The sequence below is a fragment of the Cnephaeus nilssonii genome (genome assembly GCF_951640355.1).
Source record: "Cnephaeus nilssonii genome assembly, chromosome: 5".
Classification (NCBI taxonomy): domain Eukaryota; kingdom Metazoa; phylum Chordata; class Mammalia; order Chiroptera; family Vespertilionidae; genus Cnephaeus; species Cnephaeus nilssonii.
In genome coordinates, this window is record NC_137076.1 from 50,682,311 (window position 1) to 50,697,982 (window position 15,672).

At 46.2% G+C, this 15,672-nt stretch overlaps 1 protein-coding gene across 1 annotated transcript in view; it reads left to right on the forward strand.

Moving 5' to 3' along the window:
- Positions 1–426: 426 nt before the first annotated feature.
- The window catches only part of DCHS2 (dachsous cadherin-related 2), a gene marked incomplete at both ends in the record, with an annotated part of 195,288 nt that continues 180,042 nt past the window's right edge, over positions 427–15,672 (forward strand). The window contains one exon of the mRNA XM_079773298.1: positions 427–2,421. Within this exon, the coding sequence (XP_079629424.1) occupies positions 427–2,421 (1,995 nt within the window). The remainder of the gene's footprint in view (positions 2,422–15,672) is intronic.

The following is a 15,672-nucleotide window of genomic DNA, read 5'->3' on the forward strand; positions in this document are numbered from 1 at the left end:
GCCCTTACTCCACCCCCTTCTCCTGCCCGACCCCTCCTCTCTGTGTGTGTGCGCGCATTAGATAATGTCATCCTTTTTGGCAAAAGAAACAGGCACCTGACTTTACCGGGGGGAAACGATCGGCCGAGCAGAAGGAACAGGAGAGGGGAGGAAAAAAAGGTGAGATTCCTTTAAGGAAATCCCGGGGCTGAAGAGGTGGCCGCAGCGCCAGTGGCATCCAGCGCGCCCCCTCTGCGTGAGCTGCGAGCAGAGGACCTTCTCACCAGTTGCAGATGTAATCTCGGGAACTCCGGGGTCTGTCGGCTTGTTTGACAAGCGAAGTCTTTTCTTCGTTGGCTCAGACCCCGAAGAGGCTCCTGGCTTTTGCTGTCATCCCGCCACAAGCTGGCTGGTACTCGGGAGCCTTCCCCAGGAGCTGGCGGAGCAATGAGCCCTTCGGCGCCGAGGATGGGCGCAGGGCGTCAGCAGCGCGGGGCTCCTGCCGAGAGGAGAGGGTCGCCCGGTGGCGGCGCCGGGGCGCAGCGCTTCCTGCTCGGGCTCTTGGTGCACGCGTGGGTGTGGGCGGCCTCGGGCTCATCTGCCCAGGTGTTCAACCTCAGCCTTTCCGTGGACGAGGGACTTCCTCCGGACACTCTAGTCGGCGACATTCGCGCCGGGCTGCCGGCTGCGCAGCAACAGGAGGTGGGCGGCTTCTTTCTGTCCGAGGATTCAGACGACTCCCCGCTGCTGGGCGACTTCCACGTGCACCCGGACACCGGCATCATCCGAACGGCCAGGAGTCTGGACCGCGAGCGGCAGGACCACTACAGCTTCGTGGCCGCCACCCTACTGGGCGCCGTGGTGCAGGTGGAGATCCACGTCAACGACGTCAACGACCACTCGCCCCGCTTTCCCCGGGACTCCCTGCGACTGGACGTCTCCGAGCTCAGCCCCCCGGGCACGGCTTTTCGCCTGCCAGGTGCCCACGACCCCGACGCGGGGCTGTTCAGCACACAGGGCTACACTCTGGTGCAAGCGTCCGACCTCCCCGAGGACCCCGCAGGACCCTTCTTCCAGCTGCGCTATGGGACCCCCGGGTCGCCACCGTCGCCGCTGTCCTCGTCGCCGCTGGAGCCCCTAGACTTGGTGCTGCTGCGGCGCTTGGACCGAGAGGCGGCCGCAGCGCACGAGCTGCAGATCGAGGCGTGGGACGGCGGCCGCCCTCGGCGCACAGGCCGCCTGCGTGTGGAGCTGCGCGTGCTGGATGAGAACGACAACCCCCCCGTCTTTGAGCAGGACGAGTACCGCGCCGCCGTGCACGAGGATGCTCGGCCCGGCGCCGAGGTCTGTCGCGTGCGTGCCACCGACCGGGACCTGGGGCCCAACGGCCACGTGCGCTACCGCATCCGCTCCCGGCAGGCGCCCGCGGCGGGTGGTGGCGGCGGGCCCCTGGGGGACGCAGCCTACTTCGCGGTGGACCCGCTGAGCGGTGTGGTGCGAGTGCAAAGGCCGCTGGATCGCGAGGCTCAGGCCTGGCACCAGCTGGTGGTCGAGGCCCGCGATGGAGGTGCCGAGCCTGAGGTAGCCACGGTGCGGGTGTCCATAGCCGTGCTGGACGTGAATGACAACCGCCCCGCCATTCACCTGCTATTCCTCACCGAGGGGGGCGCAGCGCGAGTCTCTGAAGGTGCCCGGCCCGGCGACTACGTGGCTCGAGTGTCGGTTTCCGACGCGGACGGTGACCCGGAGAAGGAAGAGGAGGCAGCTGGGGAGCTTGATAGGAGCCTTGGGGACAGGAGCATCTCTCTGACCTTGGAGGGCGCAGAGGGGGCCTTCACGCTGAGGCCTGGCGGCTCCCCAGGGGTGTTTTTCCTTTGCGTCGAGGGACCCCTGGACAGGGAAAGCCGAGACCTGTATGATTTGCGGCTGGTGGCCACAGATGCGGGGTCTCCGCCGCTGAGCACGGAGGAGACGCTGCTGCTCCGGATCTCCGACCTCAACGACCAGCCTCCCCTCTTTAGCCAGGAGCATTACCAGGCCTCAGTATCCGAGGCCGCGGCCCCTGGCACCGCGGTCCTGTGGGTGAGCGCCTCCGACGCGGACGAGGCTGGCACCAGGCACGCCAAGCTGCGCTATGAGCTGGTCCACCTCCCTGGGCGCTGCAGCCCAGAGGCTCAGCGGCCCACGGCCGAGTGCGGACCATCCTTCACTATAGATCCCGAAACCGGCCTCATCAGCACTATCCGGAGTCTGGACCGAGAAGTTCAGGAGGCTGTAGAGCTGCGCGTGGTGGCCCGAGACCTGGGAGAGCCCCCGCTGTCTGCCACCTGCCTGGTGAGCATCACCGTGAGTGATGTGAATGACAATGAGCCCATCTTCTGGAGGCAGGTGTATAACGCCACCCTTCTGGAGCACGCCCAGGTGGGACACTGCTTTCTGCAGGTGAGTGCGGCGGGCCTGCGGATCAGAGGAGAAGGGATGGAGCGGCTGTGAGTCTGTCCAGGGAAGGAGAACTGTGATGCGGTGGTCATACCCCAGCTTGATATCAGGGAACACGGGCTCTACAGTGAGGTGCATGGGTGCCCTCTGGCTACCTAACCTTTCTGCCAGGGGCTTGGGCTGAATGATCTCTAGGGCCCTTTCTGTTTCACATGATACTTGGATCTTGCTTTTGCTTGTGGATCCCCGGCTTCCTGAATGCCAGATATGTTGTTTACACAAATTAGTAGGAACCACCCATTCTCAAACAGTAGGTGAGTGGCAATGTCTCATAATTTTGAGCATCGTTATGTGGCATCCTAGGGAAGTAAAGTGGCCCTTACAAATTAGTGTTTTTTTTTAAATTTGTTTGTTTTTTTTTGTTGTTGATCCTCACCCAAAGATCAATGCCAGCCAGGGCACAATTAGTTTTTCAAACAAATTTATGCCTTTAAACGCTGAAACTGTTTTTGAGTAACCCTTTCCAGAGACTTCCTACACTTAGTCCTGCCTTCTTTAGAAGCCTGCAAAGGCTAGTTAAGGACATCAAGTGTGGGGGAGCACGGGGCTTGGTTGGAATGTCTGTAAGGAGGATTCTCCGAAAGGTCGGGGCCTCTGAGGGGACCTTGCCCAAGGCGGCAGCCCCTACCTTGACTTTTCCAAACAAGTCCAATCCCCTGGGGTGTTTTACTAGAATCCCCATGTTTAGTCTTTAAAGATTCGACCTTATAGAAGCATATACTTTCTCAAGGATGCTTACCCTGCTGACTGTATCTAGAGGTTAATTTTAGTTCAAGCTGTTGTGACAATAAAGGCCTAAGGAGGCAGGCAGACAGGGCGACTTGGTGGCGATAGCCAAGTAGTGCCTTAGCCCGCTCTTTCACAGAAACGTGTGTCAGAGCAATCTGTTCATCCGTCGTTCAGCATCTGCCCGTCAGTCCCGGCAATCAAGTCATTTTTACCTGTTGTGGGCCAGGCTCCTCCAGTGATGCCTTTCAGGACCATGAAGAGTAGGGAGGCTCAAATCATCCTTTATAAGACAGGGATGTTGTCCTGGCCAGGGTTGCTCAGTGGTTAGAGTGTCAGCCCAGGCCCCAGAGGGTCCTGGGTTTGATTCCCGGTCAAGGGCACTTATCTGGGTTGCAGGTTTGATCCCAGCCCTCTCATCGGAGCAAGTGCAGGAGACAACCAATCGATGTCTCGCTCACATCTCTCTCTCCTTTTCTTCCTTCCTCCTCCCCTCCCTTCTAGTCTCTCTAAAAAGTCAATGGGAAAAATGTTTTAGGGTGAGGATTAACAACAAAAAGGAGGGGCCCTCTAACCTTCTTTTTGGGGGTGCTGCCTTTTAGAGTTCTGATCCCTCTTTCACTCTTAGGATGTTGTGATATGTTCCCTTCTAGAACCTCACTGCTTATTGATTCAAATGTTCTACTTCTTGTCTGATGTGAAATAACTAGCCAGATTGCCAAGACTGGTTTATTTACTCCAAGAAAACTTGAGTAAATAAATAGAGCCGGAGAGGCTAGCTAGTGAGCGAAGCTCTGAAGCTGTAGTTCACTCTCAGGCTGGGTTGTTTTAAGACCTCAAAGGCATATTTCCTGGTTGTGGGGGGTGGGGCAGGAGAGGGCAGCACCCTTTGGCTTTTATAAGTTACTAGAGGCTCAGTGCATGAAATTTGTGCATGGGGGTTGGAGGGGGGGGTTGGTCCCTCAGCTTGGCCTGCACTCTCTCGCAATCCGGGACCTTTCGGGGGATGTCCACTTTCGGTTTAGTCCCGCGGACATCCCTCTCACAATCTGGGACCACTGGCTCCTAACTGCTCGCCTGCCAGCCTGATCGCCTCTAACCACTCGCCTGCCTGCTTGATTTTGCCCCTAAAACTCAAGCTTCTTCTTTTTTTATTTTTAATATTTATATTTCTTCTTTATTTTTTATTTTAAAATTCAAGCTTCTTGAGGACATGAGGTGTTTAACATTATTCCATATTCCTTACAAAGAGCTAAGCATAGTAAAAACAGCAAATACTTAATACTTATGGGCTTCTATATAAACACTTTCCAACCAGGAATGTTTTAATAGGCAGTCTCCAAAAACTTGAACTGGAAAACCTATAAGTAGAGTGCTCAGATTTCAGGCATCAGGTGCTATTAGCAGGATTTCTATCCCAATTAAACTCTAATTCTGAGCTCTCCACACTTTGGACAAATTGCCCTTCATTATCTCCAAAGTTTCTTATTCCTCACTATCCCATTTTCCTCCACTTCAAACCAAGGTAACAAACCTTTAATTCTGATCTTCCTTGCTGCAAGGGAACAGCAAACCTCAATCGAAATAATTTCCCGCCAGAAGTCACATCCAAATACTGCCATACTGAGGACCACAGGGCTGACTATGTACATGCGCAATAACAGGCTCACATTCTAGCAGTCGGCGCCCAGGTGTCCTCCACAATCCCACAATCCTCTGGTCGCACACTTCCCGTTTTTCTAGCTCCTCCTTAAGTGGTGTTTCCTTCAGTCCAGTTGCAACGTCCAGGGCCTCTAGTTGGAGAGGATTTTTCTGTTTTGGCGTTGATGGCTGTTTACTATTTGGAATCAGTGAAGTTTCGAGAATACTGCCACTGCCATGAACATGTGGGTCCCAAGCGCACTCATGAAACAACCGCCCATTCAGTCCACTGATGGCGCCATCCTGGTTCGCAATGAGAAAGGTACTGTGCTGAGCCATTTTCCAATCAGATCTTCCTCTTCCTTCCCCGGCACACTCCAAACTTACTCTGGGCGGACCACCCCAAACCCACAGACCCTTAAGACCTTCCTCTTTCTTTGACTTTCCCCGCATCAAACTCGCACCCGTTGCCTAGGGACGCCCCTAACCTGCTCCCCGGGGGGCGGAGCCTGGTGTTCTGGTCTCTGGTCGTCCTGGTCCTTTCAGCATTCAGGTGGCTGGCTTTTTATATGTGTGGATGTCTCCGATCACTTTTAGATAAGCGAGATGCTACTATATTGTAAATGTGAGCTTCATGACCGCTTCTATTTTTTTTTTTTTTAAATCCTTTGGATGATAATAACCTCCATCCTTTGCTCTGGCACAATTGGCAACTCTTTGAAAAGCAGTGAGTGCTTGCTCCTGCTGAAATGGACAAACCCACAAATGTCAGTGAGTGACATAATGGAACATGATTCATCACTCAAGCAGGGTCTAATATGGTGCAGGTTGGCTGGTCCTCCTCCATCCAAAGTAGGGCCAGGCCTGGGAGTGACTTAAATCAGGTTCGCCAATGTCCCCTTGTTCAGAGTTTAGCCACGGGGCCTCAGGTGTACTGCGAAGGGAGCTGAGAAATGGAGAGGAGCACATGGATGCCAGGGTATGCTGATAGTTTCTGCCGCGGATTTCTAAAACTAAAGTCATAATAGGTGAGAGGTTGGACTAGATTTCTTCCATCTGGAAGACCTTAAGGATCTTGATATGAAACAGTACGACTTGGCTCCATTTGAAGGAAAAGAAGCAGGGTGTGTTAATTGTGATTCCTTTGACTAGAACTTGTCTTTAGAGCTATTTCTAAAACTGTGAGGTGATTCTGCCATGAGGTGTGAGTTTATCCTATTGTTACAACTCGGTTCGTGGCAGATCCATTATGGTGAGCTGAACTTGGCTCAAGTGTAGGACTTGCATCTCTAACTGCAAAAAACCTTTTCAAGTTGCCAGGTATTGCTGTAGATACTATTACATTGTGCTGGTTAGAATTTCTGGACATGCCAGTGATCCAGCCCCACCAGATTGCAGAAACCCTCTTGCTTATGAGGCTCTCAGGTGGCCCCTCCTCAGCAGCAATGTGAACTTTCTGTGTCCCATAAGCCCTCTCGCTGACTCTGCCCCCTAACTTCTGGGTAAGCCTCAATGGAGTGTCTTCCACATACTTTTTTTTTCTTTTAAAAAAGTTTATATTAATTATATTAGTTTGAGGTATACAATATAGTGATTCAACATTTATATTTAGTAATCATCTGTCACCATGTAAACTTAACTCAATATTATTGACTATATCTCCCTTTACCTTTTTCACCCATCCCTTATTTCTCTAGCAACCCATTCCAGTCCCTCTGGCAACCATCCCTTTGGTATCTGTTTCTATAAGTCTTTTTTTTTTCTGTTTGTTCATTTATTTTGTTTAGACTCCACATGTAAGTGGAACCAGGTGGCATTTATCTTTCTCCGTCTGACTTATTTCACTTATCATAATAACCTCCAGGTATATCCATGTCTTCAAGAATGGCAAGATGTCATTCCATTTTATTGCTGTATGACACTCCTTTATTTACATATACCACACCTTTTTTATCCATTCATCTATTCAAGGACACTTAGGTCGCTTCCATATCTTGGCTATTGTAAATAAGGCTGCAATGAACATAGGCTTTATTTTTTACTCTCAAATTATTTTATATCACTTTGTAAAAATGAACTCTTTGGATCTCATAGCCTCACCTTTCTTCCAGGGTGTTGTATAATTACATTGTATCAATTCTTTAACTGTACCTTCTTTCTGTTGCATTCTGCCAGTTTTCTCCTGTAGACCTTATATAAGCTAGATTCTCCTTTGTCAGAATCAAAACAAAATGAGAAACAACAGGGAGAGAAATTCGTTTTCTAGATTCCCTGTAAGTGAATACTAGGTCATCTAATAAAACACACCCTTGAACCTTTTCGGTGTTTTGGTAGTTTATCCACATCACTTATCTGATCTCAGTGCTCCCCATCCTCTCGAACCCTGGGGCTGGCTGAACCTTTTTATATTGTCATACCCAGATAGGAACTTTCCAAAAACTTTGAATGTGGGGCATACACTTGGTGTGCCTCTCCCAACCTAGTGTCTGGCTTGATAGATTCTCTTTTTCCTCAGATTACTATAAAAAAGACTAACTTCATTCTTCACCCACACTAAATCCAATGGTTTGAACTGCACTTACAGACATTATCTTGTAGTCAGGTCTTAAAACAATATAAATCCAGTGTTGGTACCTGAATCACCCACATGCCAGAGCAAGATTATTCTCTCATGTCCCTCACATATCAGCACTGTATTCATGCACTAATTTATTTATTTAATAAAACAGCAGCATTTATTGAATAAACAGCATCCAATGGACAAATATTTATTGAGTACCTATTACATGCCAGAAATTGGTCTTGGTGCTGGAGATGCAGCAGTGAGCACAGTGGGCAAGCTCTCTGTGCTAACAGTCTTGGTTCTTTCTCTCCTTCCTGCACTGTCAGTCGTCGTGGATGAATGGGTGTGCCCTGCCTCCACCTGCCTATCACTTCTCACCCCCTATTCTCACCTTCCCCCGTTCCTATACTAAATTCTGCCTCTCAAAAGGCACCTATGTTCTTTTATTTCAAACCCAATGAACTTTTATTGCTCACTAGGAGCCCAGCGCACGATTCGAAATAGCGTGGTGCCGCCCACCCTAGAGTTGCCAGTCTGGCCCTGCCACGCTCTCCGGGCCCCGCAGCAGCCGTGGCCGCTGCTGGTCTGGCCCTGCCTCCCTCTCCGGCCCTTGAAGCAGCCTCAGCTGCTGCTGATCAGGCCCTCTCTCAGCGCAGGCATGTGAAGGCGCCTGCCACCCCGCCCCCGACGCTGTGCACGCAACCTCCTCCTGTCTGGTCGACCTGTTACGGCGTCCTGGTTAATTAGCATATTTCTCTATTATTTATATACTAGAGGCCCGGTGCACAAAATTTGTGCACAGGTAGGGTCCCTAGGTCTGGCCGGCAATCAGGGCTGATCTGTGGGGCGACCAGTGGGGTGATCTGGGAGCCCCCACTGGCACCCACCTTGACCAGTCTGGCCCTGCCTGCTCGATCGCCCTGCCCCCTGCCACTGCCACCGGTCACCTCCCTCTGCGGGGCAACCGGTGAGGCAATTGGGAAGGCGGGTTCCCGCTGGCACCCACATTGGCTGGCCTGGGGCCTGCAGGCTGGGGGCAGCTCCTGCACTGAGCATCTGCCCCCTGGTGGTTGGTGTGCATCATAGCGACCAGTTGTTCCACTGATCATTCCGCCATTTGGTTGATTTGCATATTAGTCTTTTATTATATAGGATAAATATCTATATGTATATAGATAGATAACTTCCTCCATTCTCTCTAAAGTATGCTGGACTGTGGCCCACTTCCTCTCTCTTGAGTGTATCTTCTTCACTGCCCTTATCACACTGCACTCTTTCTGGCTCTGCCCTGCCAATTCCCCCTTTTCCTCGTGTTCTGCCCCACTCCGTGTGATAGGGGTATCGCCAAGGGGTCTGTCTTCTTCTCACTTCTTTCTGTACTTGCTTCTTATATATTTCCACAACTTGAACTTTTTTATTTTTTACATATCCAGAGTCAACCTCCCTTATAAACTCCAGATGAAACATTTCTCTATTTGGTATGTATCTCTACTTGGATGCTTTTTTGGCATCTTAAATCTAACATTTCCCCAGTGGAACAAACCCATTTCCCTTCTAGTATTTTTTCTTTCTTTTATTTTCAACCTTCATTAATCAGCTCCTTTTGGAACTTTTCCTATCTTTGTGAATGTGTCCTTTCTATAGATGTGTTTATGCACTTGGTGGGTTCTGTGTGATGTATTTGCTGTTTGTTGGCGTGGTTGTGTTTGCATTGTTGAGAATTACAAGGGTAAAGAGCGAGGTCATGTCTCATATCAATCAGTTGGATGAAAAGCAGGTCTTGAGATTCCAAACCATGGCTGTGGGAGAGATCACTTGGCTGTGCTTGTTTACTCTCATGGCCTGACTTTGAGGAGAGGTGTCTGGGCAGTGGACCTTAAAAATAGAATGTACCATCTGGAAAGACATGAGCAATTGGAAGGCTTGATTCCCACTGTGTTTTATAGGCTGAAAAGGACTAAATTACAACTTTTTTTTTTCTGATTCATTATATCTTTGAGGGTTATTTTCTTTTTATTGATTCCCAAGCCTTTAGTAAAGTCTTTCTAAGTGTGTTCGCTTTGTCTCAATTGTGCTGTGGAGGTAAAAATGGAGAACCATGGTATGATTTAAGGGAAGAGTTATTAATTAGCTTTAGCCAAAGTGTCTAGGGCCAGCAGCTGCTCTCCTAAAGTCTGAGTGGTGATGATAGCAAAGGATGCTGAGGTTAGGTGGTTCTTAGGAGCAGAGGTGCTCCTAGTGCCAACTGCAGAAGAAAGAGAGTTTATTAAGGAAGATGTTTCCTAAAATCTTAGTGTCTTCTTTGATTCCTCCTCAAATTTGACTCCAGTAGAATCCAAGTCCTACAGTATTTCTGACATCTGTCACTTCATTTATACGCATGGTGATCACCCTCGCTTTGTCCACTATCACTGTTGCATGTTGTTCCAACTGGAGGGATTGTAGGCTTATCTCAGTCTCCTTCCACTAAAGGTTTTATTGGTCAGTCTGGCTCCTTTCTTAATGGCTCTTTATGGTGCTATAGTTACTTATTTGTCTTAGTAAAACAGAGGTTTTTTAGTGCCTTGTGGGATTGCAATTTAATGATATTTGAGTCCCTTGTAATTTCTAGTCTCATGTACTAGAAGATCAATTACTTTGTTGAATTATATTGAAGAGCTACATAGCAAAAACAAATATCTTCTGGAAAGAGTTGGAACTAGTCAAGATTTTTTACTGTTTCAGTTTACACATTATATATAATATATTAATTTTATTATAAATTACTCAATATATTTTATCATTGGCCCTTTGGAAATTTATGGCCTGAATTGCATTGCGTATCCCATATTTTTTGTCTCTATCAACTTAATACCAATATACTCTTATTGTTTAACTTACATACATACTAACAGACTTCCATAGTGTGCACCAGCTTTGACAGTCACATCATCATATTTTCTGTGTATGATTGTCTTCTTCTGACTGCTTTAAATGGACTGGACCCATCTGTACGCATGCACTGAAAGCATGTCAGGTTTCCACAGTAGTCATTTGTGCCTGTCTCCGGGATGTGTCTAGACCAGCTGCCAACTGTTGTCTTCCCTGAATATCTGACTCTTCCTGGCTTTATACCGTAGTGTCAGCATGTGCTGTATATGTCTGTGGCTTTGCTTTGATAAGCTGCTAGACACTCAGGGTTCACTGTAGATGTATCTTTCAGACTTCATTTTGACATCCCACCTCTCCCTTCCCCCCACAACTCCTACCCAAGACCCATCAGCTGGATTTACTTCCTTTCCCCTTTTCCCACTTGGGCAAGGTGATCAGATACTATATTTGGATATGTAATAGGGAGGATATAACCTAGAATCTGTAGGATGTATCTCTAGTTACAGTCAATATATAACTTACCAGTAATTTGTCTAGTTCTTGGTTCTATAACTAAAGATGCCTCATATGGCATGGTAGGGTGTTCATAGCTTTAAAGATTAAAACCAGGCTTTATGCCAGTGATGGGCAACCTTTTGAGCTTGGTGTGTCAAACTTCGCCAAAAAACTGAGCATAACTTGGGTAGTGTGTCACTTTGAGGAAAAAACATTATTTCACGATATTTATAGTTTAAATAACATAAATGTATAATTGTTATATATAATTGTATTTAATAAACCAAAAACTAAATATTTAACTTACCTGCTTAGTGACTTCTTTGTTAATCCGTCAGTCGGTTTCTTTTGTTGGTCTTGATATTATTTAGCTTGTGTGGGGTGCCGTGAACTAAGATAAGTGAGGGGGAGGGGGAATTCTTTAACCTGCCTATTAGTGACTTTTTTGTTGCTGAATTTCATTGGCTAAATCTTCAATTGAAGGTTGGTATTTTGTACACTTCAGCCCAAGCAAGCGCTACTAACTTCATCTGTCAATCTGTTTCTTTTGTTGGTTTTGATATTATTTAATGCTGAGAATAAGGCCTCACAAAAGTATGTAGAGGGAAAAATTGTGAGTAAAGCCATTGCTATATTTTTCAGGGTGCTAAAAGTGTCTGGTAGTCAGTTCCAGGCACTCCAAATTTCCTGTTCGTAGTGGCACTCCTCTTGATTCTCCAAGCGGCATCTTTCCAGATTCTCAAGCTTTGACCTCAAGTCAACAAACACCTGAGCCCAGATACTGTCTTGAAATTCTGCAAGTTGCATCTCCAAATCATCAATTTGCATCCATAGGAAACCATTTAATTCCAAACTACTGTAGACTACTACATCAGGATACTTAATTATTTTCATGGTCTGTTCTAGACTTCTAAATTGACTAAATCTATCACTAAACTGGTCAAGTAACGAGTCTAAAACATGCTGGTACTTCATATGCAAGAGTTCCATTTCATTTTGTACAGCTGCACTGGCGTTCTCAAAATACTTGGTTACTCGAGGAAAATACTTATAAGTTTTAGTTTCTACATCTCGCTTGAAAATTTTAACTTTACTTTCAAAAGCTTTTATGTATCCAAACATAATGTCAATACTTTTGCCAAAACCTTGTAACTTTAAGTTCAGTTCATTAATATGAACAGAGAGATCTGTAAAAAACATCAGGGTGTGTTGACCCACTTATCATCATTAAGCTGAGGAAAGTTTCCCAGATCCTTATTGTCAAGAAATACCTTAATTTCTTCAAAGCACTCCACAAAGCACTCAAGAACTTTGCCTCGGCTCAGCCATCTTACATTATTGTACATCAGCAGTCCACTGTAGGTGGAATCAACCTCCAGTAAAAGTGCCAAAAATTCTCGCTTGTGAAGGGGGCAAGCAGCTATTAAATTAACTATTTTTGTAACAACTGACATTAAGTCGTTTAAGCCGGTGAATCCTGCCTTGGCACATAAAGCCTCCTGATGGATAATACAATGAAAAGGCACAATCGGATGTCCAATAGCTTCTGTAAACAATTTGACAAATCCGACTTTTTCCCCCACCATATTTGGTGCCCCATCTGTTGTCACTGACACAACTTTAGAGATATCAATGCTTAGGTAACGAAATGTTTGTATAACAGCCTTACATATTTCGCTTCCTGATTTGCTTGTTGACACTGATACTGACTTTATCAACTCTTCTCTCATTGTGAGACCATCAGAATATCAACCAATAATGGCCAACTGAGCATGTGATGTGACATCAGTAGTTTCATCAAGAGAGATCGAAAAATATTTACACTTCCTTATGTCTCTCTTTAATTGATGTTGTATGTTTGTGTTCAGTCTCATTATTCGGTCTTTTATGATATTTCTACTGAGTGGTAACTCAGATATTCTCTTAATAATTGCATCTTTATTCTGCATATCGTGAAATAGAACTGGTGCACATCTTAGGAGAGTTTCTTTAATAAATTCTCCCTCACTGAGTGCTTTTCAATGCTGAGCTATAGAGTGAGCAATGCTCAAACGTGCAGATGTTAAATTTGTAGAGCCTTTCATAAATTTAAGGATGGAATTAGATTGGCTCTTATAAAGGTGTAGCTGCCTGGAAATGTATTCCTTCCTATCATCTTCACTTTTTTCCAAGAGCTGGGAATGATTAGTTTCAAAATGTCTATTTATATTCCACGTTCTGCTTACTACCGTTTCAGTACATAGAACACAAAATGATCTGCCATTTTTTTCTATAAAGCCATACATCTCAGTCCATGTTTCTTGAAAGTGTCAGCCACTGCTACTACCACTTCCTTTCTTAACCTTAGTTTTTTATTTTTTGGGTTCTCCATCAGGGGGGCAGTGACAGAAGATAGAATTATAGATAGCTTGTTAGGCCTGCAGGCAATTAGGGGTTAACTAGCCTAACTAACCACAAAATGGTGCATATAACTGTCTTTTAGGAAAGGGCAGGGTTAATAAGCAGAAATAGGGGTTAATAAGGATGGACAACAGTAATAGTGGTGAAATGGAGTCTGCACTATGGAGCAAGATGGTGTTCCTTATGTGAATTAAAATGGCTGCCGCTATTTCTAATGGCGGGAAATGTCACCCATAGCACGCCACAAACCCTCGCCTCTCCCAGCCTCCCCCTCAACTTATCTCAGTAATGATGGATTAGAAATCCATGACACCCCAGAACAGTAGATAATGGTTGCTGTGGTTAACTGTTCTTTGGTTACTGGTAATGGCAGGGCCCCCAGAGATGCGTCCCCCGCTGTGTTCTGCTGCTCCCTCCTCTGCCGGCGGAAGTGAGGGCAAAGATCCCGGCTTAACCGGAAGTCCCAGAACTAGACGCTCTGTGCTGGACTTCTGTTGTTTTGGCCTACAGACCTCCGGCACAGAGTGTCTAATAGGGGAGGATGAAACATTTGCGACTAGAGTCTTAGAGTTAGACTCTAACTCCAAGACTCTAGTTGCAAATGTTTCATCCTCAGGAGCAGCAAATGTTTCATCCTCGGCAAGTGGCCGCCTCAGCAGCCACGTGTCATCAGAAATGGCTACGCATGTCAGTGCTGACATGCGTGTCATAGGTTTGCCATCACTGCTTTATGCAGTGGTGAAAAATATAGACAGACTACAGGGCTAGAGTGCCTGGGTTTGAATCTCAGCTCCACTGCTTCCTAGCTGTGTGATCTTGGACACTGTGCCTCACTTTCCTCACGTGGAAAATGTGGATAACAGTAGTGTCAGCTTGATAAAGTTTTTGTGTGGATGTGAATTAATACATGTATGTTTATAACAATTCACGTTATATGTTATTAAATGCTAGTAAATAAGACTTCTAGAAATGAGGAGGAAAACTATTTTGCCTGATATAGCAAAGACTGAGACCTAATTGAAAATGACATTTTGAATAAAGATTATCTTAGACTCAAAGATGGAAAAAGGAGCAGAAAATATTAAATTGCAGATGCATATGTTTATAACAATGAAAGCAGAAATCTGTTTTACTTACTTTGGATGCTTATAACATCTCCTTTGGGCTTACAGAATCCTAGCTGTCTTAAGGATAGTTCAGATGACTTTTCAATAGTTATCCTCTCCCCCTCTACCCTATCCCCACAAAAAAAGTACTGTGAAGGTCTTCGAGAGCCTGGGCAATGTAATACAAGTTGTGGTGAAAGCATGGCGGTCATGAATCCTCTGGGGTGCACTTTAGGGCGCTAACCACCATACTTAGACTCGGCACCTGATCCCTCTCAGGTGCGTAGGGGGTATGATTCTGGCCTATAGAGTGTCTTAGTGTCTTTTATTCTGTTTGCCAGTTCTTGCTCTTTAGAATCTTTAATTGAGACAATGTGGAAAAAGACAGCACTGGAGTCAGAAAACCTTAGTTCCAATTCTGACTCCACCATTTATTGTCTCTATTAACTTTTCTGGCCACAGTTCCTCATCCATGGAATGTGTGTTAGTAAGGGCTCTCCAGAGAAATAAAACCAATAAAATATCTGTTTATATATGTGTGTATATATACATATATATTATGGTGAGGAATTGACTAGAGTGATTTGATATATATATGAAATTTATTATTTATAACATATAAATTATTAAAATAAAATATATATTATATAAATTTATTATAGTATAATATCCTGTATAATAAAAGCCTAATATGCTAAGTGTCCGGTTGTCCAGTTGGCCATTCAACCAATCAAAGCGTAACATGCTAATGATATGCTAAGGCCGCTCAACTGCTCGCTATGATGTGCACTGACCACCAGGGGGTAGACAGATAACTGGTTGACCAGTTGCTATGATGTGCACTGACCACCAGGGGGCAGACGCTCAATGCAGGAGCTGCCCCCTGGTGGTCAGTGCGCTCCCACAGGGGAAGCGCCGCTCAGCTAGGAGCTGGGCTCACGGCTGGCGAGCGCAGTGGCTGTGGCGGGAGCCTCTCCTGCCTCCGCGGCAGCACTAAGGATGTCCAACTGGAATCGGGCCTAAGCCGTCAGTCAGACATCCCCTGAGGGGTCCCAGACTGTGAGAGGGCTCAGGCCAGGCTGAGGGACTGCCCCCCCCACTTCGAGTGCATGAATTTCGTGCATCGGGCCTCTAGTATAATATATTACATAAGTTTATTATATATTATAATAAGTTTAGAATAAATTATACTATAATAAATATAATACATCTTAATAAATATAATGTATAATGTGCTATTATTTTATTTACTACATATGTATTATATTACATATTAAATATATATAATCTATTAAGAGGAAGTGATTCATGTAATTATGGAGACTTAGAAATTTCAGGGATCTGCTCTCTGCAAGCTGGAGACCCAAGAAAGTCGATGGCATAATTTAGTCC